The sequence below is a fragment of the Leptosomus discolor genome, chromosome 3 (genome assembly GCF_034619465.1).
Source record: "Leptosomus discolor isolate bLepDis1 chromosome 3, bLepDis1.hap2, whole genome shotgun sequence".
Classification (NCBI taxonomy): domain Eukaryota; kingdom Metazoa; phylum Chordata; class Aves; order Leptosomiformes; family Leptosomidae; genus Leptosomus; species Leptosomus discolor.
The window spans coordinates 38733670-38761612 of record NC_141393.1 but is presented as its reverse complement, the minus strand read 5'-3'; the positions used below and the strand labels follow the sequence as shown (position 1 = coordinate 38761612).

At 46.5% G+C, this 27943-nt stretch overlaps 1 protein-coding gene across 1 annotated transcript; it reads right to left on the bottom strand.

The window, feature by feature from the left end:
- Positions 1-52: 52 nt before the first annotated feature.
- Positions 53-27064, bottom strand: PLEKHD1 (pleckstrin homology and coiled-coil domain containing D1). Its single transcript, XM_086463172.1, has 13 exons — positions 26916-27064; positions 18619-18712; positions 17602-17691; positions 17004-17080; positions 14496-14587; positions 11605-11657; positions 8953-9047; positions 7920-8013; positions 6419-6597; positions 5517-5649; positions 4213-4357; positions 814-963; positions 53-213 (listed from the first exon to the last, which is right to left on the bottom strand). The coding sequence occupies exons 1-13, from the start codon at positions 27062-27064 to the stop codon at positions 53-55; spliced, it is 1512 nt and encodes a 503-aa protein (XP_086319298.1).
- Positions 27065-27943: the final 879 nt, after the last annotated feature.

Below are 27943 nucleotides of genomic sequence, written 5' to 3'. Positions count from 1 at the left end.
TTTTGCAGAGCTGAATGGCAAGTTGAGATCAGAAGCCCTCTCCCAACAAGAGTCACTTTTCATCCCCTGAAGCAGAATCCTTTTGCGACCTCATGATTTGATAGAGAGTTTCCCTGAAGTGCTGATCCTGGCTCAGTCTTTTGGCTGCTTCTTTCAGCTCCTCAATGTTTTCAGCTTCTGTGTGCGAGAAGATGAAGGACTGGGACTGCTTCACTGAAACAAGAGCAGCACAGAAAGGTCAGCACTCTCCATCAGGGACACAGACTGCAGACAAAGCTTCACTAGAGCACACGAGCCATGTGATCAACACAACTGAGAGCCTGGCAAGGGATGAGCTAACCATTGCACTAACAGCTTCACCTTACTGTTTTCAGAGGAAAACGTGGACAGCATAGAAACACACTTTTCTTCTTCACAGCTGCATCTGATTTAGAGTTCTACATAGAACCTGATCTAAACTTGCAGGTAGCCACTCTGAGCACTGGATTGGATTGGACATTGTCCAGGTGTCCCTTCCAACCTAACTCAGCCTATGATTAAGCATTCAGATGAAGTCAGCTTCAAGCACGTTTTTTTAGGGGCCCAAGACTATAACAGCAGTTACCTTTCAACATACATGAAGAGACAGGCAACCAGTATGCAGACTCAGTGCCTGCTCTCTGGTTAAGGAAGCTCCAAGTTTCTCTGTAGCACCATTCTACTACTGGGGAATATTAAACATGACCCACATTTGCAGACCTTACTGCTCTGTCAGTCCCACCTGCACATATCTGCTCCTGCAGGATATAGAGTAAAAAGCTGGCTGATACCTACGGTCATTCCACGAAGCACTAGCTCTCCGGCGGTGGAAGCGGCAGCTCTTTATGCGACGAGTAGCAGCCTTGTGGATGTACACAGAGTTCTTCATGATCACAGGCATCTTGGCCTCCAGCTCAGCATTCCGGATACATTCTTCAAAGAACCCTGAGGAGAAGGCACCACTGTGAGCAGTGACGAGAGAGACACTTCAAGCAATGAACCAGTCACAAGGGACTGCACTTGCTGATGGGCTGAGCCAGGTAGTGACATTCAACACCTTCCTAGATCTTCATGAACAACAATCCATGAAGCTCCAGAATATCATCAGAACGAACAAGGTCAAAGTGACAAAAAACCTCCAGTCCCCAAATGCATACTCAAATTATAGAAAGAACTGCAACCATCCATTCCCCATCTGTCATTCCAACAACTGCTTATGATTCAACTGCCAAAAGCCTCTGACATTTTGAGAAAACTTAGCTCTCTTGCAACAGAGGGGTCTGAAGCCTTGCTCATCTCACTTCCTTTGAACGACTTCTAAAACCAGTCAAGTCTAACTGCGCAAAGGTAGGTGTTGGCAACACTGGCAGAGGCACACACACCTAGGCCATACACGGCCAAAGGATTTCTTAATAGCATAGCAAATACTAGGACGTACATACATACATTACAGGCTCCATGAAAAGCCCCATGTCTAAACTCTGACATTATACTATCCTGGCCTGCCACACAAGCTGCTTTTCCTGGCCCATTTCCCCTCTCATAGTCTAACCAGCGTATCTTCTGCCATTCCAGTCCTGCTGTCCTCCTGCCTGTCGCTGGTCCCTTGCTGTTCAGAGGGCTCATGTGCTAATGCCCCAGCCTCTACATGAAAGGGCAGGGCAGAGCTGCAGAAATCATTTGGAAGGACTGAGGCAATCTGTGCTGGGACTGACATTAAAGAAAACATTGCTGGTCCTTCACTCGCTCTACATGTTTTGCTCATCAGTACATTTTCACTTGTTTGAAGAAAACATCCCCCAAAATGGGATTGGAAATGAGTGTCAGGAGACATTCGGTGTCAGATATTACTCACTTATGTCCTGTGCAGGTAGCTCAGCTCTAGCTGAATGCTGAGCTCAACACATCCACTTTAGCTCTGTTTTCTTACCATGGCTCTGAGCCCATGGGATGACATTCAGAATCATGCCCTTTTGTTTCAGTTTATATATATATATATATATATATATATATATATATATATATATATATATATGAAACAGCGCTTAGAATGCCACAGGACTTTTGACTTTTCTGTATTGGCCCAATACATCCACCTTTCACTGAAATGAAGCCTTAACTGCAGAGATACAGAATCTTCATATCAGCTTCCCCCTGCACTATACTTGAGGACAGAAAACATGCAAGACTCCACCCAACTGAAGCTGCTAATGTCAATTCCCAAACCTGACTCAAGCCAGATGCTAGGGTAATGCCCCATCTTACCAAAAAAGAAAGAAAGAAACAAACAAAAAGCCTAACCAGGCAAAGAAAGAGGGATAAGCCATGAGGAACCCAAGTCTTACACCTGACCTGTGGATTGCAGTCGGCTCAGCACAGCAGTGCTGGGCGGATGCAGTAATTCAGCTCTGAGTAAGGATCCAAACTTCACCTGCCGGGTCACCTACTAGCATGTTACTACAGCAACCACAGTCCTTGTTAAACTGCTGATGTTCTCATAAACAAGGCTGAGAAAAGATTATCTTGAGGGGAATCAGAAGACTCTCTATAACTCAGACCTAGTCAGTCTTTACAGCTCTGCCACAGATTCCCTGTTTGACATTTTGGAGAGCACTTGCTCATATCTGCCCCTAGGTTTGTCTTCCATCCAACAGGGAAGTCTGGGATAATTTTGCCCTCCTTTGAGGGCAAAACACCAAATGCCTGCATAGCACATTCTGGCTTCTCAAAAGGGGGTGTCGTTGAAGTACAAGGAGTTGGGAGAGCACATTGTCAGCCTCATCTCTGTGCCTGGGAATATCATGGAACAGATCCTGCTAGAAGTTATGCTAAGGCACATGGAGGACAGGGAGGTGATTTGAGACAGCCAGCATGGCTTCACCAGGTGCACGTCCTGCCTGACCAACCCAGTGGCCTTTTATGATGAAGTGACTACATAGGCGGACAAAAGAAAAGCTATGGATATCATCTACCTGGACTTCTGTAAAGCCTTTGACACAGTCCCCCACAACATCCTTCTCTCTAAATTGGAGATATATGGATTTGATGGGTGGACTGTTTGGTGAATAAGGAATTGGTTGGATGGTTGCATCCAGAGGCTAGTGATCAATGTCTAGATGGAGACCAGTGACAAGCGTTGTCCCTCAGGGGTCCATACTGGGACCAGTGCTCTTTAATATCTTCATCAATGACAGTGTGATCAAGCACACCCTCAGCAAGTTTGAGGACAACACCAAGCTGAATGGTGCAGTTGACATGCCCGAGGGAAAGGAGGCCATCCAGAGGGACCTGGAGGAGCTTGAGAATGGACCCATGTGAACCTCATGAGGTTCAACAAGGACAAGTGCAAGGTCCTGCACCTGGATCAGGGCAACCCCCAGAATCAATACAGGATGGGGGATTAAGCAATTGAGAGCAGCCCTGCTGAGAAGGACTTGGGGGTGCTGGTGGATGAAAAGCTGGACATGAGACAGCAACATGCACTTGCAGCCCAAAAGGCTAACCATATCCTGGGCTGCATCAGAAGAAGTGTGGCCAGCAGTTTGAGGGAGAGGATTCTGCCCCTCTACTGCACTCTCATGAGACCCCACCTGCAGTGCTGTGTCCAGCTCTGGAGCCTCCAGCACAAGACAGACACAAGACAAGCACAAGAGGGACCTGTGAGAGTGAGTCCAGAGTAGGGCCATGAAGATGATCAGAGGGATGGAGCACCTCCCCCATGAGGAAAGGCTGGGAGAATTGGGGTTGTTCAGCCTGGAGAAGAGAACGCTCTGGGGAGACCTTTCAGTACTTGAAGGGGGCCTATAAGAAAGATAGGGGTAATCTTTTTAGCACAGCCTGCTGCGATAGGACAAGGGGTAATGGTTTTAAACTAAAAGAGGGCAGGTTTAACTTAGATATAAGGAAGACATTTTTTACAATGAGTAGAGTGCTAGAAGCCCCATCCCTGGAACCATTCAAGTAGAGTTTGGATGGGACTCTGAGCAACCTGATCTAGCTAAAGATGTCCCTGACCATGGCAGGGGGGTTGGACTAGATGACCCCTAAAGGTCCCTTCCAACCAAAACTATTCTATGATGATGTGCAGCTTTGCTAATTTGGGCACTTCTTTCTATGTTGGGGAAGATGGGTAGAAATATTTCCTCTCTCAGAGCTTGCTTATCAGTAGAGATAAGGGATGGACGACTGACTTACTTCTCAAGTTACTGACATCTGCCTTCATCTTCTCCTCTTTCTCCTTGTTGCAATCCAGTGAATTTAAGCCTTGCTCCAAGCTCTGCAATGCTTCCTCAGCTTCTCTCAGTCTCTTCTCCAGATCCATGCGCACCTTCACTTCAGCCTGAAAAACAGCTTGCATCTAAATAACCATTCTGCTAACTCACAAGGTGAGGGACCCACCAACCAGATGAAAACGAAAAGACAACTAAGGAAAACCAATAGAAATATTGTAAGACAACATAAAAGTTATTCCTCATGTCTTCAGACAGAATATGGATTTGAAGCCCAGATTATTTCAGTAATTCTGCTTTACTCTGACTTTCATTTTCACAGCTTCCCTCTCACTGTGTGAACTGCGTGGATCAGAGATGGTATTTCAACACATGAATTTGTGCTTATGCAAGTACTTGGAGCTGAGCAGGAACAGGAGGACATCTTTCCAGCTGAGATGGACATGAGATAAAGGCAGTCTTTTCCCACAAAGGGATGTACAGTACTTAGTTTCAGAAACAAAATGTAAGAAAAGTTAGAAATATTGTATCAGTAGTAGCTTAGCAAATGAGAATAACTAATACAGCTTAGGTCAACCTAGCTTTAGTTTGGCCAAGTGGAAGTTTACACAATAAGAAAATCTTCGAGGTGCAGGAAAAAGAAGAATTGGAGGGGTTTTTCTCAAAATATTTGTAGGAGGAGGCTGAGTGTCAAACAGCCAATAATAAACACAACCTTTACATTATTTAGATTAAAACAGAATAGCCTACTTTGTCCAATTACCTTTATCTTCCATTACTGGGATAACAAAGGAGGGCTGGTACCTCATCTGCATTCCTCTGCTTTTGAACCCAAGTTCATGCAGTGGTTCTTGAACATTTATGAATCTTAAGATTGATTCTCTGAACACGAGTGAGGAGGGAAGACTTCGGCTCAGTTTTGCAATGTCCATATTAACATTTCTTTGAAGTAATCTTTATTCTTGACTGTATTTACTTTCCTTTTTTACTTTTTTTTCCTCCCTCCATCTTTAGATGATGCTTTCACAGCAGCAGATGAGAAGACTTTTACTGAATGGGTTAATCAGGCCTCAGAATGTGAAAATAAATAGGAGTGCTACATAGATACAACTTGGCAACTTCGTGTGAAGCATAGCAAATGAAGATTTGTGACCACAAAATGAAAACACAATAAAGCCAAGTCTCCCTCTTGATAGGGGATGAACTGAAAAGGAAAATGAGAACACTCTGGGCGCAGGGATAGCACTATGCGACATACACAGGGGATACCTTGAGGTCTCTCTCTGTCTGCTGCTTCTCCGCAGTCAGCTCCAAGAGCGAGTTCTGCAGCGCTCGCGACTGGGAAGAGTAAAACTCCCGCTCCTCCTCCAGCGCTCGGGACCGCTCCTCATTCTCCTTCATCCTGGTGCATGGCACAGAAAAGGAAGATGACCATTCCCACCCCAGCACAACTTACAGGGAGGAAGGGGCTCAGTATGGTGCTGAGGCATGCTTAACTACCTGGCTGCCTTGAGCAAAGAGGTGCTAACAGGAGCTGTGTTCACTGTTCAGGAGCTGTGTAACTGTGTTTCACTGCAATAACACAGGCATTGCTGGAGAAGGCCTGGTGGACAGCTCTTGAATGGAACATTCTTAATACCCAGATAAGGTCCAGGAGCACCAAACACTTCTTACGGACAAGTCCATGAACACCAAATGGATTCAAGTGACTAAGTCCTGACAAAAGGAGAAGGCCCAAGTGGCAGCAAGGAGTTCAGCTCCCCTGCCTTACTCTGTTGCCTCTGAAGCTTTTATAACCTGAACCCTGCTGTGGGAACCAGATAAGCTTCCAGACTTGTGTTGGCAACCGAAAAGCAAGTCAGCAGATAGTCACATCATTTGGCACCACTAAGCCTGACAGGGCAGAAGTGTCTTCTTCCCTTTACCACACCCAAGAATGGAAATTTATAAAGGATCTTGCCTCTCTGCAGGTCTCAGGATAAACAAGGGAACAGTTTTGAAGTTACCCTAATTTTAAGCCTGCAGATATTGAGACATACCCTTTCTGGTTGCCTTCCACCTGCGAGGGGAGAAAAACACCTCTTTTTCTACCACCCTCTTCACACTGGATCACATCGTGTCCCACATCTCTGTCTCTGGCACCACCGTAAGAGCCCCTGCCTGCACTTCACCTCTTCTCTGCCAGGAGTTTCTCCTCCAGAAGTTGCTGCATCTTCGCTTCAATCTGTTGCAGGCTGCAATGCAGTCCCCAGATGGGGCTTTGCTCCTTGCTGGGGCTGGTTGGAGGTGGAAGCTGTCTCTCATTTTCTTCCAGCATCTCCAACATTTGCTGCTTTTCCAGGGAGAGCTCCTTGAAGAAGGGCAGAGATTGTGAGTATCAGCCAAGTCCAACATTTCTGCTCCTGTTCCTGCCTGGCTCCTCCCTATTGAGACCCCGCATCCTTACATCCACATGCCTTGTTCAGGTTGAAAACAGGAATAACAAAATCTGGGTTTCATTTCATACCCGCGTCACGAGGAGCAAGCCTCCACCATAGCCTTTGCTATGCAAGGGGGTGAGAATCTGTACGTTCCTTTGACATGATATGCTAGGTAAGGACCCAGCTCAGGGACTGGAGCCTTGTGCTTCCCTAGTGCGTCACTGATGCAGGCAGCTTCCCTGCTTTCCCTCCTCACCTTGCTCCTCAGTGTGAACTAGAGGCCTCTCCTCTGTGGTACTTCTAACTGCAGGGCAATAGGACATATCATGCTGTTTTCCTGTAAAGTGTTCAGTCCAGTGTGCAACTAGGGCATGAATGGTCCTTCCCTAGCTTTCCAGTTCTTTTTTCATACCCATAACTGTGGGCAAGGAGAAGAACTCAAAGGAACATCAACAGATTTTTGGACAAACTTGCAGGAGCTGACACAAACATTAAGGATGACATTGAGTTCAGAAGGCCACCTGTGTGGAAATTTCACAAACAATATAAATTTAGAAAAGCCCAATTTCCACCCATCCACCAGAGTCATACCAAGTAAGAAAAGGGTTTAATACAGCAACACTCCATTTCCTAAATTCCCACGTGGTACATGATTCACTGGGAACTATGCTCCCTTCTGTGAGCAAGGAATGCCTCTCTGCTGCTCCAATTTCCACCAGGACTTAGGGAGCTTCAGTTAAAAAAAAAAAAATCAGAAAGGTATCACAGACTTATAGGTATGGTGGCTGGAAGGGACCCTCTGGTAGGCTCTAGTCCAGCCTCCTGTTCAGAGTTGGTCTGTCAACATAGCAAGATATGGTCAGCTGCGGCTTTCTACAGTCAAGTTGTGAAAACCTTCCAAGAAGGATGTTCCTCAGCCTCTCTCACCACATGCCTACCTGTCTGGTGAAAAGTCTCTCCCTAGTGTTCAACCTGAGCTTCCCAAACTGCAACTTACGGTTATTGTCCTACATCGTATCGCTGAGAAAAGTCGGGTTCTGCTGGGCTTCGTGTCACTACTAGCCCATTTCTGCAGGGGATTTTGGCCACCTTATCAGCTACCAAATGAACATGTTCATCTGCACAGGACTTAACTCTGGTGCTAGAGGATGTGAGATTCATTCCACGAGACAGCACTGCTTTCAGCCCTGGTCAGTTCTCATGGATCATTCGCCAAAATGCTGTCAGTCAGAGGGGAGAAGTTGTCACTCACCTCTAGGGTTTTCTGTAAAGACTGTGTCAGGCTTCGTAACTCTTTCTTTTCTTCCTCCACTCCTTTAAGGGAGCGGGCTGTGAGCTCTAGCTCCCTAAAGAGGCAAAAAGGGTTATAGCTATTGCAGGGGAACACTAGCCCCACAGACCGTGCTCAGACTGTGTAGGCTGTGGATCTGTTAGTGCAGGACCTGCAACCAGTGGTTCGTACATACAGCCCTGGAGACTCAGGAGCTTGCCAGGAACACACTATGGGCATCCAGAAACTTCACTGTGCCTCCTGATCATCAAACCAACTGTTAGTGTGCTTCTCTAGCAAGGGCAGGGCCATGGCTGCAACTGGAAGAACTCAGACAGGGCAGTCACATCTAAGCAAATGTAAGTCTATGAAAACAAAAGTGGTTTGCAAAATCACACTGGCTTTTCTGAGATGTTGTTTAGGGAGAGAAAAGGAAAAAAAGGAAAAAAAAAAAAAAAGAAGGCAATGGCAAAACATGCCCTTTCAACACTGAGGGCAAAGCACTTGGATCCTTCCCTTTCTGAATACATTTGCTGTTCACATTTTGCATAGCCTAACTCTTAAAATGACAAAATTGCTCTTGGTGAGGCAACTTCATAATCAACCCATTCAGCTGATGGTGGAAAACCAGATTCAGATGTCTGGAAACCATTTGGCTGTTCAGTCAATGAAACTAATTGCCTCTCTGAAATCCTCTAGCACCTGTCTGTTGCCACGTTACTCCAACTAGTCTGGGGTTTGGTCATGTCCCAGCCCTTTGAAAATGAAGTTGCTGGAGCCCTGAATGCAAAATGAAACTAAACCATATTCTATTGGTCACACAAGTGATAGCAAACACAGGTAAACAGATCTTAATTCAACCATTCCTGTTTTGGTCAATATAGCATTTATCTCCTTCCTACGTACACAAAATAGGTTGCTTTCGCAAACTGTTTTGATTCACCACCACAGCAGCACTTCTGCCCAATGTGGGAGTTCATGTCCTTTTCCTGCCCAGCACAGTCTGCTGCCTCACCGTCTGATCTGTTCCTGCTCCAGCCGAAGCTCCCGTACCACCTCTTCAAACCGGTGCTTCTCTGCTTCCAGGACCTGGTTCAGACGTTCGAGTTCCTGGACCAAAAGAGAAGACAGGAATGTGCTCTGCTGACACAGTTAGGAAAGACTTTCCTGTTAACAATGCCTGGGACATTTAACCCGGGCTACGCAGAACCACAGGGTGTCCAATTCCATCACACTTTTGTCCAGGGGCAATTAGAAGGGACTGAAAGTTGGCTGAAGATTTCCAGACATTCAGAAGTCCCAGACAGGTTACCAGATGCCTGGAAATCCCAGACATGCCTGCTGCACAGATCAGGTCTGCTGCACATATACAGCAGGTCCAAAGCTCCCTGGGAAAGCTGGACTCAACATGGATGTACCATTTCCAGGCACCCATAGGTGCAGGAACAGAAAGCCCAGACAGGAATGTGACAAGCCCAGCACTGCTGCACCTGAAGTGGAATATTTCTACTAGCTCAGCCTTGCTTGCCATCCCCACTGGGACAGGAAAGCACAAACAGCACAATTAAAGCTTTGCAGGGTTTAATCAGCCGTCACTATCTTTGTGCTAACAAAACCATGCTTAAAGAGCACTGAATACCACAAGCTATCCCCAAGCAGTGAAACACTCTCTTCCCCTAGTCTAGAGAAAGCAGTTATACCAAGATGTACTGCAGATGGAGATGGGACAAAGTACAGCAAGGGTCCCACCCCCAGTCAGGTCCCCTTGCAGCCTTAAGCAGCAAGGCAGAACTCCTGCTGCAGGCCCAGGCAGGTCACAAAACAGCACTGACACCAGATAAACTCTTAATAAGACTCTTGCCCCGTGGTACAGATACATGGTGCAAGCTGCTTTCCCAACATATAGCTCTGAAGACTTCAGGCCCACAGGAGGTCAGACCACTGCAGCTCAGTGAGCTATGTAGTCATTCCTTCATCAGTACCAAAGTCCTTCAGACTAACCTGGCCCCATCTGCCCTTCATGGGCAATGGAATCATAGAATCATTCAGATTGGAAAAGACCTTGGAGATCATCAAGTCCAACCATCAACCCTACTCTACAAGTACACCCCTAAACCGTATCTCCATGCAGATACCACGCATGGCTTTGTAAGAGCAGAGATTTGTTACAGGATCTTCAGGGAAGGGCATTTCCCTCCCTGCAGCTGTGGGTTGTGCAGCAGGCTACCTCACCAGAAAGGGATGTCTCCCTGCAAAGGCAGAAGTAGCTGAGCCCTGAAGGAGTGTCCAAGCCACCTTTGGACTTCAGCTCTGCAGAAACGTAGACAGGAAAAACTTAGGTCTGAGAAGCCTAGGTCAGCATTGCCGTCTTTAGCAAAAGAGGGATGACAGTCGTTTTGGATTAACGGGAAAAAAGAGCATGCAGCAGTTTGCAAGATTGCAATGTGGTGGTCTACATCCATGCGGGCTTTCTTATCATGTAATAGGACAACCTATTTGCAAAACCATCTTCCAATAAAAAAAACTTAATGCTATGAAAAACGGTATAGATTTGGTGTAAATAGGAGAATGAGCTACTGTTATTATATTAAGCAAATATAAGTTAGGAATACTTTGGAAAACAATAATAAACTGGATAAATTAAGCTATAATTTGGGCCTCATTACAAGAAAGACATTGAAGTGCTGGAGCGTGTCCAGAGAAGGGCTATGAAGCTAGTGAAGGGCCTGGAGAACAGATCTTATGAGGAGTGGCTGAGGGAACTGGGGTTGTTCAGTCTGGAGAAGAGGAGGCTGAGGGGAGACCTTATCGCTCTCTACAACTACCTGAAAGGAGGTTGCAGTGAGGTGGGGGTCAGTCTCTTCTCCCAAGTAACTAGTGATAGGACAAGAGGAAATGGCCTTAAGTTGTGCCAGGGGAGGTTTAGATTGAACATTAGGAAAAATTTCTTTACTGAAAGGGTAGTCAAACATTGAAACAGGCTGCCCAGGGAAGTGGTGGAGTCACCATCCCTGGAGGTGTTCAAAAAACACATTGATGTAGCACTTCTAGACATGGTTTAGTGGTCACGGTGGTATTAGGTTGATGGTTGGACTTGAAGATCTTAGAGGTCTCTTCCAAACTAAAGATTCTATGATTCTATAATAGTCACATCTAAGGGAGTACTCTCTTGAGTTTTCCCTAGTGCAATGTTTATTATTCTCCCCCTCTCTGGTGCATCCAAAGAACAAACCATGTTGGTTTTTGCCACTCCTTGTTTCTCACAACGGTACCTCTACACTAGAACAATGTCAGGTCTGTTTATTTGCTTTCTAATTGTGGAGACAGATAAGTTGATTGCCACAGTCATCTTGAATCTGCCAAATAACAAGGGCATAATTCAATCCAATGAACGCAAATTTAATCTGACCTTCCTCCCTGATGCTCCTGGAGACATAATCACAAGCACGCTGCATGGAAAGTGCGTGGGAAGGGGAGCAGGAATACATCTCCAGGACCCATCCCATGGCACAGCTCTTGTTCCTCTCTTCATCCACAGGGCCCACAGGCTGGCTGAGGCCTTTTTGCTCTGCAGCCTCCCTCCCTGAACCCTGATATACCTTCAAATTAATTCCCAGCCTCCCAGTCCTGCCACGTGGAAGGTGAGGGAAATTGGGTGAACACTCACCTCTTTCTGCTCCCTCTGCAGACACAGCTCTTCTGTTTCTTCCATTAGCTTATCTGCAAGCACACAGACAAAGGCCAAATTAAGAGAAAAGCAATTTATATCCTGCGGATATTTACAAGCATGAAACACTGACTGTTTGAACTTGAAACCGCAGTGTTCCTCATTGCTCTGTGTATATCTGTCTGAGAGGCTCCAAAGGCTGAGACAACACTAATGGGATGTTCTGTAATTTCCCTCCTGCCAAACAACTTAATAAACTAAACCACCATATTGCTGTGTACTTCTTCTAAGGTTTCCTCTCAATGTTCTTAAAGAGCATTAACGAACTAACCTTCCCAGACCTCTACCTGAGTCAGGAAAATATTATCTCTGCTTTACACATGAGGAAGCAAAGGCACAGAAAGGTTAAGTGGGTGCACAGGTTCACACGCTATGTAGCAGCAGTCAGTTCTCCTCCAGCAGCTCGGTGTCCCATCCCTATCTGCCTGGCACACCGCCCTCTCCTTCAGCCCCCTCTGCATCACCGCCAGCTCCCTATTGTCACCTTGGGATGTCCCAGCCAAGCCCAGATAATCAATCTCCTAACTTAGCCACAAAACTTTTAGCTGTTAAAAATAGTTCCCCTCAACATCAGTTGCTCTTGTCCATTGAGAAGGACACATGCCCACCAGCGGCTCTGCTCTGATCCTTACACTGTGACCTGATGTACCTACATTGTGCTACCCTTTAACCTTAAACAGAGCCTCTGCCTTAAGCAGCTCTTAGTGATGCTTACAGGAAACCAGACAGAAACACATTCCTCATAGTTAAGCCTAGGGTTGGCTCTGAGCTTTGCCACCCAGCTGCCACATGAGCAGGGGCAGATTCACTGTAGCACTTTATGATTAAGTCTTCCCCATATTAGGTGAAGAGAATGCTACCAGTTTCCTTTGTACTGGGGACCTGAAGAGATCACTACTGCTGGCAGGGCTACTACTGCTAGGAGGAATGCAGACCTCTACCTCCCACTCACAGCAGAGCTCCTGGTGCCAGAGCAAGAGTCTTGTATTACTAATGCTCTGCTGCCCACCACTGCTGCCTTTCCGTCCCACTCTTGCCCGCTTCTTCCTTGCCAGGAGCCAGCACGGCCGCACTGTAATTACACAGAGCCTCTCCCACCTTCCCTCTTCTGCCCCTCCTGGGGTGGGCAAGCCCAGGGCTTGACGGGCTTCTGCAAAGTCCAGGCCTGAGAGAGATACCTGGATCCCAGCTGGGGGCAGGTGTGGACGGTAACTCCAGGGGGATTCAGGGGGTTCCCCAGAACAATTTGCTTCCTCCAGAGAGCCTTGACCTGCTGCCAGAGTCAGTGTCTGACCTCAAAGCTTAACTACAGGATGGACACAGATCATTGAAGGTAAGGCTAAGGAGGCAGAAGCCTCAGCAGTTATATAGGAATACATAGACAATTGCTGTCAAAAGAAAGTAACCAACTGTGACAATTGACCAGCTCTGAATGTTCTTGTCATGGACCAAAGAACCCAGTGAAATATATATTCCAAATATCTCCTGTTTGCTACAGAATATTCCTCTATTCCTCTATCACCTTGTCTTTTATCATACTGCGGCCCTGTTTAGTCTCTTAGGCTCTTTAGTCTGCTCTGGTAGTTGCAAAACAATACTTTGACAAAACTTTCCCGTTTCTAATTTTCCTCCTGTCTCTCCAGCTCCTCCTCTCAGCACTCCTCATTATCCCTTTGTCAGATGTGGAACGACACCTCCCTGCCTGCCTCACACATGAGCCCATCCATCAGCTCACGTGTGTGAATGGCGCTTAGATGGCCAGAATGAACATGCCTTGATACTTGAATTACAATCACTGTTACGCGTGAGACCATATACTGAGATCACCCTTGAACAGCATGGATGCAGAAATGCAAAAAGCTCTTCAAGATTCCTCCAGTGGTTTGATGTTAGGAGTAGACAGCACGAGCCCCTGCTCAAGGCATCACCAACCTGAAGCACTCAAAGTAGCTGCTAGCTTGTTTAAAGCAGATGACTGTCCGGACAAGTCACTGGGCTCACACATGTGACCAAAAGCCCCCATGACAGAAGGGCTCTTACACCTTGCTCTAATTTAGGAGGTATCTGGGTTAAAAAGACTACTCATCCTTGGCTCTTGCTACAGGCCATGTGGGGAAGAGACAGCTGGACCTCCCAAGGCAGTTAGAGCACCCAAGGCACTGCCACCCACAGGCTGGTTTCTGAGTAGAGGATTCCGCTAGATAACCTCCAGAAGTATCTTTCAACCTAAATTATTCTATGTTCATTCGGAGCAACTGCTCTCTCTCCGTTGCCCATGGAGAGAGCAATGACAAATTAGCCACTGCCGTGAGACACCTCAAACAAGCCCATGTAAATACTCCCAATATGAACAGTGTGTGCAAGTGCAGACAAAGGCCAAGTAGAATAAGACCAAAAAACTTAGCTAGAGGAAGAAAACTCATACATGAAAAGCTGTGATCAGCCTCAGAAATATCAGTCCTGTGTGATTCAGGGAGATGAAGGTATTGGCTGTTTGCCTGGCAAGCAGCTGAAATCAGCACATCCAAACTCCTCAGGGGCAGCAAACATTTGTACAGTCCAGCCATGAGGAGCTGCAGGACTGCAGCATGCTGGCCAAAGCACGTTCTTCCTTTCACACTCCACACAGATGTCCAGATCCTATCTTAACATTTTCATGTTTTGACCTCCTTCAAAACCTGAGTTTCAGCTGATGACTATATTCAAAAGCTTCATTCAGTAAAAGTCAACAGTAGAAACCTGTAGCTGCTTGACTTGACCACACTGACAACTCCAGAAAGGCAAAATCACTATTTTGGGGTTTATGCCTTTTAGAAGTAAGAGTTTCTTACCCAAATACTCCTGTTTCTCCTTGGCCAGCTGCAGTCCTTGGGCTTCCAGGCTTTCGATCATGGCTTCTCCCAGCTGGGCATTCTTCCAGGTCCTAGGGAACGCAGACACAAAGCAAACAATGTAAGAGAGCTAAGGGTCTCACAGAGTGAGGAAGGAGACTCAGCCTAGCTATCTACCAAGGAATTCAAACACACAGACTCTCATCAGTTGGGACAGTGATTCTCTAAATTTTTCTCCACAAATGAATTAGAGAAATTTCCTTGACATTCAGTAATTTTTTTTTTTAATTTTTTTTTTTTTTTTGTATATACAGGAGCTGCACATCAACACAGCACAGCTGTTAAAATATTTTTTCCAGTGTTTTGGAGTTTTCTACACTGAGCTTACTCTTAAGGGCTCTCCAGACCAACCCAGCACATACACAGCCTCCAATTGCATCAGGATGTACCTGGAACCCATTAAATGGATCCTGACAGACTTTAGAACCAAATTTTATCTTTTAACTCAACTAACTTCCCATCTGCCAGTGACATTGTCTTCTGCAGCCTTTCCAATATTTTGCTGCTATAGTCACTCTTCCCCTTCAAACATTAACCGTTTATTGACTCCTTCCCACAGCCTTCTATGTGCAGCTGTTCTGGTATCCGTCATCCAGCCTGGAACCAATCAATCCCTCATCTACTAAACTTGTAAGCCATTAGGATTTGGTGTCTGGCCCTACACTGTGAGTTAAGTCTTGTAAAAATAACAAAGAACCAGAGATAAAAGCCAGACAAGATGCTGACAAGTAGGGAGAGTTAAAGGAAGCAGACAGATTCAAAGAGTACCTTGTGTTACTGCAGGACTATTGGCCAGAGGATCTCAAGGTCTCTTGAACACATTATGAAACTAATCTGCAAAAAAGGCAGCTGTGTAGCAGATGCCAGTTACTGAGTTGATGGGCAGGGTAGGCTTTAATACAGATGTTAAATGCCAAGGACAAGAACACACAAATCAAAAACAGAACCAGAAATGGAGTTTGCTGATCAGTTCTGTTCATATTCCATTAAAAACCAACAACAACGTACGCACATAAAATGCACATGTAAAATTCATCCCAATCTATTTATATAGATGCACATCCAGGAACAGCAATTGCTGCCCAGAAATTCTGCCATCTAAGGGAGCTTTTTAATATTAAATAACTGTAAGCCGTCCTGTACCAGGCCTCTTTGTGAGCCATGCCTTTCTGTCTGTTGCTTAGCTCCCAACCTGACCCTGCTAACATAAATCACATAATCTGTGCCTCCCTCACATGTAGGCTCTCATCAGCACTGATCAGGCCAGCACTGGGCTGCACCGCTTTCCTTCTCTGGTGCAAGAACAGAAGCAGAGAGGGGAGGGAAGGGGGTGTCTCAGGCAGATTTTCAGCTAGGTGCAGGTAGTCTGCTGTATGATAGCAGGTACTATCTAGCTTCTGTTGGAAACACTTGTGCTGGAATATTGAAGCAAGGACTAGAGAAAAGGCTGGCTTCGTGAAATAAGCAGCCACACAAGGATTGCTTGTGAGAACCCCTCCTGAGCTGTGCAGCCCTGCTCCTTTCCTCCCACACACACCTGAAAGACGAATTTGGCCCCCTGATTATTGCCCTGGGTAAGAGTTACATTTAACACTGGTGAAGGCAAGTGCAGACCTGCACTATCGAAATAAAAACTCCAAATTACTCAAGGGCTAAATCTGGGTCCCTCCTCCTCTGCAGTGACCAAGCCTGCTCATGCTGAGTGGGTGACAGACCTCTGCCTTGGGTCTTGGGTCCCATGGGTGCATGCTCCCGTGAAGCTTTAAAGGGCAGCTTTGTGTTGCAGTTCATACAGTATCATGGAGGTAACAGCTTGCTCCAGCACCACAGCCAGGCTCACTGCAGCAGTGCAGAGCGTGGCTTGGGCTGATCCACCGTAGCACTGTGTTCCCCATTAATTACAAATGAACATTTTTCAGCCCCATAGCATTGGAATTAACTGAGATATTGCCTTTATCATGCACACAATGGTATTACAAGATAAACTTGCCTAAAAGAGCAGCTTTTGTCCCTACAGCCACAAGAGACCACATACACACATTGTAATGCAGCCAAGGGTTTTCTGACCCTCACATCTGTCAAGCCTGCAGACCTTGCTTCCCACACAAAATGGACCAGGAGAGCTCCTGTTCAGTCCCAGGTCTCACCTCTCTGAGGCAAGAGAGAGGGACGGCCGATACCGTATCAGCATTTGACTGATGACAGCCTGGGGTTGTTAGCAAAGACTCATACTTCAGACCTTGCTGCACACCGAGGCAGGAAGCTTTGTGTCAGTTTTAGAGCATTCTCGCTTAGGGAAAGGATGGGTCCAGGAGGCAAGTGAAGGTCTCACTTGTCTTGGGGAGCTTGTCTGCCTCCCTGTAGTCCTTCTAGTCAGGCTTCTTCCTCTTTATCCTTTACACATCTACAGAGCAGATCAAAGAGAATAAGGAATAGAAAGAAGCTTACACTTTTCCAGACTCCTGTAGCATCTCCAGCCACTGAGCCTGCTCAAACTCTGATTCAGCTGCTAGAACAATGTTACCCTAGAAGAGGGGAGGGGAAAAAAACCCAGATTAGAGAGGCTGGTGCCTTACGCGCCTCTGTGCACCCAGGGCATGAATTGAACACAGCTAGCACAGCTACGGCAGGAGGAGAGCCCACTGCAGGCTTCCACCTCCACAAGGGGCATCATGTGGGAGCAAATAGGACCCAGACTGACCACACATTGGAAAGAGATGCACACGGCAAGTCGTCATGGTAGGAATAAAATGGTAGGGCAACATGAGCTCTAGGGCTCCCGAATATCTCTCTACTGGTCTGCTAGTATTATAAGACCTGCTGTCAGAAAGAGCAAGTTTCCTTGTTGGTTGTCAAAGCAGGAGCAGCAGCCAAACCTTGAGGGGGCTTGGGATGCTACACCGCCCTCTCTCCCAGGATAATCCGCCCAGAGAGGGTAAGCATACCTTGGTGGGGTGGGCAAGACTGCCAATACAGCTCTGCTCATCAGCAATAAAGTGTTTTGTGGTATTTGGGGGTTTTTTGAGAAGAAAAGAAATCTACTTACATGGAAGTCTTCATGCGAGATCTTTATGGCATAAGGCATGTTGGGCTCTTCTTTGGGCTCCACGATGCAGCCTCCCAGGGGTATGACACCCTGGGGATAAACCGGAGCACTCCAATCAGTCAGCAAAATCAAGTATGACTAATTAACTAACCAGGAACTGAACTTTCACCCTTGGTCACTTGTAGGCCCCTGCCCTGCCTTGGGAGGGTAATACACACAGTTCCTGAAAATCAGAGGGACTCCCACCACCAGCAGGAGATCTCCATGTGGTATCTGAAAGGGAGTAAAGATGGCTCTCCTGCATTCAACTTGGAGGGAAGGCTGCTAGCTAGAACATGGAAGGGGGAGCTCTTTTATCAAGGCAGAGGTGATCTCCTAACATGGGCAGACATTGCAGATTCACAGTGTGGTACCATGAGAGAGGTACATCCATTACAGTCACCACCAGTAGGTCAACACACCACATGTCCTGTGTGGGGATGGATGGGTAGCCTGCTGCCCCTAACCAGGCCAGGTGAAATCAGCACCTTTGGAAGCACGCGTGCTTCATCGGCCTCCAGTAACCACAGAGGATAAGAGCAGACTCAGGGCACAGAGTTCCCCCGTGAGAGCCACAGGCAGCAGACGTACGGAGACTGCTTCTCAGGACTGAGGACACATGCGTTAACAGGGGCTGGCTGTGACTGCTTACAAGCGCAAGTACAGGTTAGGAACAAGTAGCAACCAAAGCTGTTAACCCGCCCACTGGCTTGCCAACAGTATTCTCATAGCCACAAGGCTCAGTTGATTAGAAGGTCATGAAAATGAGGGAATATATCTACTACCAGGTAAAAAAAAAAGTCATGTACCCACTGAGTCATGAAGGAACCTGAAGATCTACTGACATGGTTCTTGCTTTTTTTTGAGGCTTCCCTAGGAAAGCTTTGTGACTTAACCTCATCTTCACTTGCTGGGCCCATGGAGAGAGGGGGAAACTAGAAACAGAATAACCCCCTCTCCCATGCAAACACTGCTCACCTTGGGGTGGATATTGAAGTATTTATTGCTTTCAAAACTCCTCTTCTCACTCTCAGCATAGTAGAGCAGGAAACTTTCCTTAATGATGAAGAACCTTTAAGATGGAGAAAGAAATAAGTTCTGCTAGAACAGAAGTCGTAGTTCACAGCACAAGAAAATCTCCACCTAACTAAAGCTGCTTTCTGAGCAGAAGAGTTTTCTATTCCCATCTAAGCCTAAGGTGATGTGCCTCACTTTTGTGCATAGCCAAGAGCTAGTGCTTAACACTAAGCACCAGCTTTGAGTGCTTTGTGCTTGCAGTTTACCACAGCGTGCACCCACCAGTGTTGAAGGCAAACTATAGCGCCCTTTACTCACAGGGGAATGGGATAGCAGTCTGCGCCCAAGACAGGAGCACAGCCAAAGTCTTTTGGCAACTTGACCTGCGCGTGTTCTATCTAGCCCATGTGCTGAATTCAATCTGTTGGAAGAGAGCTGCTCCTTTCTTTTTTTTTTTTTTTTAAGAGGCTCTCTCAGATGGGCTAAGAGAAACTAAAAACTTATTTTTGCAAGCTACTCCCTGCCACCTTCTTTCCTCCCATCCATGAGCCAGGAGGGAAGTGTTTCCCCTGTAACACTGAGTCATACAGCAGGGACAGTCACAGGCTGGCATCCTCGAGGCAAAAGATTGGCAACAAGAGCACTCAGGAGCAGAAATAAATTTTAGAGGTATTTTTAAGCAGACCTCCTGGCAAAGTCTCCTGTCATTGACCTGTGTAAATACAAAAGAAATTGAATTTTTTTTTCCTCACATGCATCACATTAAAATGTGCCTTGTTCTGCTCAGTTAGCCTTAGGTACACTCTGATGAGCACTGTATAGTAGCCACAAAGTATCACAGCTTCTGTAAATCAAGTCTCTAATTTACTGGAGCATGTCCTCAAAATTGTGATTAAAGGAGTGCCAGTTTTAGCTTATTGGGAGGTTCAAAACGCCCCTGGGAGACTCCCTCTTCTCTTTGAAAATTGAGGTTGCATTTACCCTGCAGGCAGTGGTACAGAGGAGAGGTACCTGACTTAGGTTAAATTTGGTCTGAATCTCTGCAGCACTCAAAAATGCTGAAGAGCAGCTGAAAAAATTGGGACGAGTTTAGCAGGGAGGTTTCAAAAGAGTAGATGACCAAAAAAATGCATTGCACTGTTCTGTACATATTTTCTGATATGAGAAAAGAGGGATATGGAAAGAAAGTGAAAGGCAATAAGCTGAAAATTCATAAAGAATGCCTTTTTACACTGCACTGCTGTGTAAATCACTTTCATGTGGTACCAAGGACAAGAGTATGAGCAATCAGGACAAGGCATTTCTGTGAATAATGAGAACATCCCCAGGAAACCCTCCTGCTTCTGGGCAGAAAGCCTCCACTGAGAGGGATCAGGAAGAGGCTTCTCTGGCCAGTGCTTTCCAGTTGTGCAGCCTGGGGATTCCTGCACCTTCCTCTGAAGCCACTGTTAGCCATGGGCCACAGGCTGAGAGGTCTGATCCACAAGAGCTGTTCTAATACCTCCACATGCCCATGCCACCCCAGTCTGTCCTGAAACAGAGGGCTTGTCAGCTGGAGCCAAGCACTGCTTCCAGTACAGACAAGCCCAGAAAGTTGGTACCAGTTTAGTTCCTAAAGCTAAAGAAAGAAGTTGAAGCTGGCAGATAATTATCATTATAATAATAAAATAATATATATCATTATAATATACTGCATTATTAATAATAATTATTATTATATTTGGGGGGAAGCTTCCACTTCCACCAGCTCCTATCTCTTGCTATTTTGCTGTGGCTCTGGCAACATAGGTGAAATTGCCACATGCCACGGAAACATGAGCCATGGGCTCACAGAGGGACCGAAAAACAGAACAAAGCTAAACTTCTGAATGCCTTCAACAAGCTCAAGCTCTGGACCTACTGTGCACCCGTTCCAAAATGTTTAAAAGTGACAGTCACTGAACATGTGCATATTTACATCCAGAAATCTTCAGAACGTACAAACACCAGCAGCAATTATTGTGCCCCAAATTTTTTCTTCTGCTTGCCCACTGATCTATACCTGTTCATCAGAGGTAGGGAGGAGAAGCCAGTTTGCTTCCTCAGCAGGACACTGTCTTCTCATTTGATGGTCCAGGAACATCATGATTCACTGCATAACCTCAACTCTTGTTCCTGACCACAGCCTGGCAAAAATCCCTCTAAGCAGAACAGTGCAGCTCAGTGCAAAAATCACTCTTCTGCACCGAATTCATTTAGTTGGTGGAGGATTGAAAAGGTGCTCATTCATAGTGCAGCCTCTCCAGCAAGTTATCTGAGTAGGAGCAATTACTGTTCACCTTCCACCCAGGGAACCACCTCCCTTCCAGCCCAAGCTCGTGTCCCAGTGCATGTCCCAGAGGAGTCCCATCAGCTGGGAAAGCAATGCATGACCCCACCTGTGTATGGTCTGTACTCTGTCTGACTGTAAGAGGTGCCTAAGATGGATACAGGGAGATGGTCTGTCCATGGGGATGGGAATCTCCATCCTAAATCTCTTACCAGTGTCACAGGGACCAGAATGGTTTCCTCATGACAGTAGGCAGGGATAGGATGGAGCATCCCAGAGAAGGTGGGGGCTGAACTGCTCACACAACTTTGAGACACTCGCCCATTTAGCAGATGCATTAGGTGCATCTCTATGGGACACATTACTGATGGAGTGGATTCATCAAGGTCTCACCTCTGTGTGAAACAAGGATTAGTATTTTCAGATATATTTGAATTAATGGCAAAGGCAGCCATGACCCCTGCAGCAGGCTCAGAGCTGACCCTGACCAAGGCAGATATCAGAGAGTCATCTGCAGAGCAGGCAGGGCTTGTTTCTGCTTCTGCCTGTCCACCTCACTTTGGTGGGCAGCAGTCTACTGCCTTCCTGTTTCATTTTTCCTCCCACTTTTTGTCGATAACTGCATAAGAAAGTTTTCTTATGAGTAGCTGCATCTTCGCTTTATGTCTCTAATGCTTAGTTCAACGAGGACTTGATTTTTTAGAGGGACGTGTTACCTCATCTGCACAATAAATACAGTAATAACATCTTTAAAGAATGTTAACTCCCAGTTAAAGCCAGGCTTTAGTTTGTTACTTTTTGTCTGCTCAGTGCTCCTGATAATCCCCATATTACAGATCATGTGCCAGTGGAAACCAAAACCAAAACAAGAACAAAGCACAGCACAGACCTCTGAGAATTGATGTGCCTCTGGCAGATTAATGAACTTTTAGATCCCTGACCTCACAGATGTGGAGAGAATCTGTGGGGATTTGGAATGAAAATACACAAAATAAGAGTTCAAAAAATAACAACAACAAAATCCCACAGCAAGTGACAATCAGGTTAGCTGATGGACATGATGTATTTTTGCTCAGATTATATTCCCACATCTATCCTTACCTGGAAGGCAACAGCTAAGATCACCACTTTAACTTTGACTTTCAGGACAAAGTCTCCATGCAACGATACAAGGATATTTGATGCAGAACGATGGAAAGGAGTAGAGGAGAAAGCGTTACAAGACTCAAGAGCAAGCTGAAGACTGAAGCAGCAGCCAGGTGAGTAAACGCAGAAAGGGAAAAGATGGCCATGGGAGAATGGGGAGCGAGAGACAGTTAAGAATAGGACTGGAAGGCTGGAGATACTGAACACACAGCTGAATTAGGCATAGATGTGCCAGCAGAAGAAAAGGGAATACTGGAAAGACAGGGCAATATTTTGAATACAAACCAAAAAAGAACAGATTAAAAAAAAAAAACAGAGCAGCATTCAAAAAGCCTGGGGAGCAGCAGTGAAGGTGGGAAGACCTGATACCACCATGCACACTCCACATGCAGCACAAGTAATACAAGAGCCATTCACACACGGTCAACTCCAGCAGGATCGCTAGATCCTGCAATAAGAAACGACTAAACTGCAGTGTAATTAACCCGGAATAGCAGAGGAACAGTAACAAATTGAGTGACTTGCATGTAAAAGCCAGAGACGTGATCTACCAGGATTAGACACAACAGCTCTATGCTGGACAAGTAGAGATACTTGATTTCTGGGGATAAAGCGTTTTCCTTGTGTCACAGAGGGCTGAGGAGACTAATTAGCTAATCTCAGTAGAAGTTTTTGAAGTGACAATGGCCCATGTTAAGTATTTACATTATAAGACTGCAGCAGTCTCACTGATCCTTCCTTCCAATGGTGGTTTTCTGGGCACCAGCCCAGGAGCACAGGCAGCGAATCCCAGTTACTAATCAGCCTAGTTCTCTCTCCCTGGGGACAGCTCAGGAAAACGGCAGGGCAAATGATCTGTATCAGCACAGCAGCTCAGAGACCCCAGTACCTGTCCCTCACTCTTCCTCTCCTGCAGCTCCACGCTTTCCTGCCTGCCTCCTGCCCTGGCCCTGGCAGCTGGAGTGGTGCCCAGCTGGGCAGGGAGCGGGAAGAGGTGGATGCGGGAGGAGGTGGATGCTTCCTGGCAGCAACCAGCCGAGTGGGAAGTGTACAAGGACGAGGGAAGCACACGGCCTGCATCGCTCATGGCTCCTGCTGCCCGTGTTGCACGCACACACACTGCTCTGCAGCCGCACACTTTCTGAGTTTTTTTAGAGCAGAAAACAGCCCTAAACAATTATCCTTTCCATCTGTCCTGTGACAACATCCAGTGACTGTTGGTAGCCACTCTGCTGGAAAACAAGCTTATGTGCATACTTTGCAGTGCCACAGCCAGGGCTGGTCCAAGGGAAGATAAAATTTCTCTCTCAATTGTGCTGTATTTCCCTCCTTCCAGCGGCAACCTGGCACCTCTGATGGATTTACTCAGAGGTATCAGCATATTTCATGTTTTGTTCTCTTTGATTCCTCATGTTCTGCCTCGCTTTTCTGACTCTGGTTGACCACTGAGCAGATGCCCTCCTGAAACTGTCCCCCTTAGCCCCAAAGTCTCACACCTGAATAGTGCCGGTCAGCTGAGAGCCTGACACTTCTACACAGGGCTGGGATTATTGACAGTAGAGAAGGATGTGCCACTTCCTACCTGCAAAGCTACAGCGTCGCATCCATGCCACATCCAGGGCAGGTACATACCTCGTGCATTTCACTCCAGGCTCCACAGCAGGCTGATGCCATTATCAGCACAACTTTTGTAGTAGGGAAGAGACTAAACTGCTTGTTGTTAATTGGAAGGAAGAATGGCGTGCAGTTTGGTGGGAAGATGAGGACCATAAGTCAAGGGCTGAGAATATGACTTTCCAAAGCCACTCCAGAAGTGAGCCAAGCTTAGCCTGGTCAAAAGCACCAGTAAACTCAGAAGATGGTTGCATCTCTCTTGGAAGGATATTACTTTACAAGGTAAGAAAATTCATATTAGGAATAGAACTTCTCTCAGAGAGACAGGATCTAGGGTGCTGCTAATGGCATTTCAAAATAAAGCTCTGAAAGGCAGCATGCTCTGATGTAAGCCCTGGCAGATACACAGCCACGCTAGTCCAGTGCCAGAAGCACCCAGCCCACCCTTGGTCAGTACCTGAGGCAGCACAGGAATGCTTAGGCTGCAGGACAGACCATTGTGTGGGCAAGGGAAAGGGCTGAAAGTGCTCCAGACAACTGCCTCATGTCAAGACTTCCTGCCCTCACAGGTGCCATCAGATACCAGCCCTGACTAAAACAAGGCTGTGCTATCCCTCCCTGCTCCCTGCACAACCTCTACTGCTGCAAAATCCCCAAACCTGGGATTTCCATCACCAAAGCGCTAGGCACCATGCCTAGACTTTCTTCCTTGATCCATTATCCAGTCAGCCTCCATCCTTCCCTTAAACACTTGCTTTTCTTCTCAGTGTTTCCAGCAGCACTGTTGCTACAGTCAAATGAATGAGATCAAGCCAGTAAGTATCATGCATCTCAACAACCACGCAGACCCATCTGCATGGCTGATGGCCTGATGTGATCAGCCCTCCCGTTACATGCTGGTTTATCTCCCATAGCTTGGAAAGACACTCCTCGGGACAGGGAGTAGTAATTTACTTTGCAGCAAAGGTACTACCTGTAAATACCAAATAGATAAAAGATAGTAATCTAAGATTTCAGGACACAATCTACATTGCTCAGAGATCAGATCCTCAGCTGTACCTAGCAACAGTCAATTTTTTCTCTTAATTTACCTGGAGTGGAAAATATCTCTTCTCCTTTTCACAAAATAATGCACTTGACCACCTGTGTCTTGCTGGGCATGGAGGGCAGGTGGGGGTGAACAGATGAATTGCTCCTTCTCCCCCCATAATGACTGACTTATAGTAACATGCAAGATTTTTTACTTTAAAGCAATTTTCTCCTGTCATTAAAAAAAAAAAATCTTTTGTTCCATACTTTTTACTCTGGAAACCCCTTCCTTCCAAACCCTAGAGATTCCTTGTGTTCATCTCCCACTGACCTGTCTCTGGTCCCCCAGGACCCTCAGCTACTGTGCTTGTACTGCTAAACTTCCACATCAGCCCTGCCCCACAGTCACCTCCCCATCTCTTCCCATCTGCTATCACTAAAATATTTACCACTTGCTGAAGATGGGGGTGACTTCTAGGAATAGAACATCACTAAATAAATAATGACAGACAGCACAGAGATGGGCCATTTGCCTGCAAGAAATTTTGATTAGGAAAAAGAAAGCCTTTTAAGAACATCTCCTCCATGGCAAATTACCTTCCCCTCTGTTATTCTGTCTGCTTCTTTTCCATAACACAGTCACATTAGTTTCCAAACATAACTCATTTAAATATCAATGTTTGAGAGCTGAGTAGGGAGCATCAGCACAAATTCTTTCCTGGGTGAAAAAAGGCCATTGGTTGCTTGTTTGTTTTGGGAGTGGGCGGGGGGGGGGGAGAGTACAGAATAAAACCTGGTCAAAGATGGCTACAAACACAAAAGTGCTTCCCAAGCAACATTTAACTATTTTTCAGGCCATGCCATCCCTCACAGTTTTAGACTGGACACCACTGTGGTTAGGACACAGAGCTAAACTGGGAAAGCTGGGTTTAGAAACTGATTTGATGTGCCAGGTTAATTTATTCTTCCTAAAAGCCTTGAGACACACTATGCTACAAAGGCTCCAGAGGTAGCTCAGTCTTCCTGTGCTGCCTTGTTAATGACTCGTTTGTGCCTTTCCCCAGTCGAAAGGTGGGGGGAAGAAAACAAGGTTAGTTTGCTTTTCTGGCAGACTTTTTCATCTGCAGATATCAAAGTGCTAAACATGGGTAAGTACTACTGTCCTCCTTTAATAGATCATAATGACAAATCATGGGTCACAGAATATATCTCTGGCAGTGATAGGGTGAAAACGCAAGTTTTTCAGCTGCTAGTCTTCTGACTGAATCATTTGCCAATGGCATCTATCAGCAGTGACATTAATCTGCCATCCAGGAATGCTGGAAGGCTTAATCCATTGGATCACGTACCCCCAGCGAGCAATGAGAAAGAGCTGTACCACATTTCTGTGTGAGTACCCATCCGTAAACAGTCGTGTCTCATCATTTGACAACTGGTGAAAAACTCTCCTGTGAGATTCGGTGATTCACATAAAGAAACTACAGCAACTTTAAACCTCAAACTGACCCACCACTTCAGTATTACAGAACATAATTCTGTCCTTGCAAAAGGTTATAGCAAACGCTTTCCAGCTCCAAGCCTCTGGCTGCTGATACACAACACACAGCAGCTTACCACTCCCTAGCACCAGATGGGACAGAATTCAGAGCCACCTTCCCCCCAGGGAAGAGAGTCTGCATTTGCTGTTCCAAGCATGCTATCACCACCACGCAGCACAGCAGTACTGATGCTGGGCCACAAACCCCTGCAGACCACACAAACAGTCCCACACGCATAGTCAGTTCAGCCCAGCTACCTCACACCCAAAGGACTCAAAGAGCTTTAACAAGTGATAATGAACAAAGTCAAGCAGTTTGGGGGCAAAATATACGAGCTGACTCTTCCTCTTTCATGAAATTATCATAGATAATTACCCAGCTAGTCCCCGTTCCCACCCTGAAGTGCACATAGCACAGGGTCTGGGCGGATAAAGAAGAAAGCACAATGGGGTGCCACACGTGCAAAGCAGACTCAGAACAGCAGGAAAGCTATGCCCAGAGTTTCACCCCTACTCTCCACCTGGCTAGCTGCGCTTGGAGAGCCAAGCGCTCAGGCTCTAACTTACCCCAGCACCCTCAGGCTTCGCGTTTCACCTGAGCACCCCTCAGCAACTGTGGCTTACCTCCTGGACCATTTGGCTGACTGCCTCCCGAAGGGTCTCTTCCAGAGCACACCGTACAGCTGCACTTTGGTGCTGATATCCAGAGCATCCGAATCTGCCTGCTCCATGGATGGAGAAGGGGATACAGAACTGGATTTTGAAGCGAACATTATAGACGGATCTGGTTCTAACTCCCTCTCTGCGCGGCAGCTCAGGGAATCCGATTAAATGCAATGAACCAGCAGGACGTAACCAGCCGCTCCAAGCGGCAGACAGAGCGATTGGGCTATGTTTTGAATCAATAACTTGACTGCTCAGCACTCAGTCAATAATTCTCTCCCTGATGCACAGATGATGAGAGTTTCCTCATTGCGTATTACTTCCTGATGCAGACAGCACACAACCCAGCCCAAGGGAAAAAAAAAAAAGAAAAAAGAGCAAAGAGATCCAGAGATCAGGAACACAGACAGGCAGAAAGAACTCAGAGAGAAAGCTCCCAGCAATAACATAAACCAAAATACCTCTGCACCACAGCCAGATTGGAAGGTTATTTCCCTCAACATTGCAGCACCCCGGGCAGAAATCAGGGCAAGACGGATGTTTTACTGCCAGGCATCTCTAACTCTGACGCATACTCCCAAAATCTTGCACCTGGGGACAGGTTCTTCTCATTTGTCCCAAGGAAAAGGGGAGCAGAGTGGGTGGGAGCCAGCAAGTTCAGTCTGATTCCCTCTGCCATTGGGAGGCCTTTGCTGTGCCAGCCTGGCACTGCCCACCCGGGTACAGTTCACGTGGCTGCTGGGTTTGGACTGGGCAGTGCCCATGCTGCATGCCTTGCTCAGCCTTAAAGGGGCATTGCTGATCAAAGTTAGAGTATAAAATTCTGCCTGGCTTTGTGCCTCACTGCATCTTGGAGATGTAGCAAGCACAGACTCTGCCCCTCCTCTTCAGCTCCTTCTTGGCCACAGCACAGAGACACAGGAATATGTCACACAGCTCAGGTGAGTCTCCATTCACTTCCTGTTCAGTAGTCCCACAACAAGGTTTTT

Bases quoted from the DNA above. Each gene is read 5' to 3' on its own strand.
- PLEKHD1 (XM_086463172.1), bottom strand. From the start codon at position 27,064: ATGTTCGCTTCAAAATCCAGTTCTGTATCCCCTTCTCCATCCATGGAG. The intron at 17,692-18,618 runs GTGAGCAGTGTT...GTTTATCCCCAG, and splicing joins ACTTCAATATCCACCCCAAG to GGTGTCATACCCCTGGGAGG. The intron at 5,650-6,418 runs GTGAAGTGCAGG...GCCATGCACCAG, and splicing joins AAACTCCTGGCAGAGAAGAG to GATGAAGGAGAATGAGGAGC.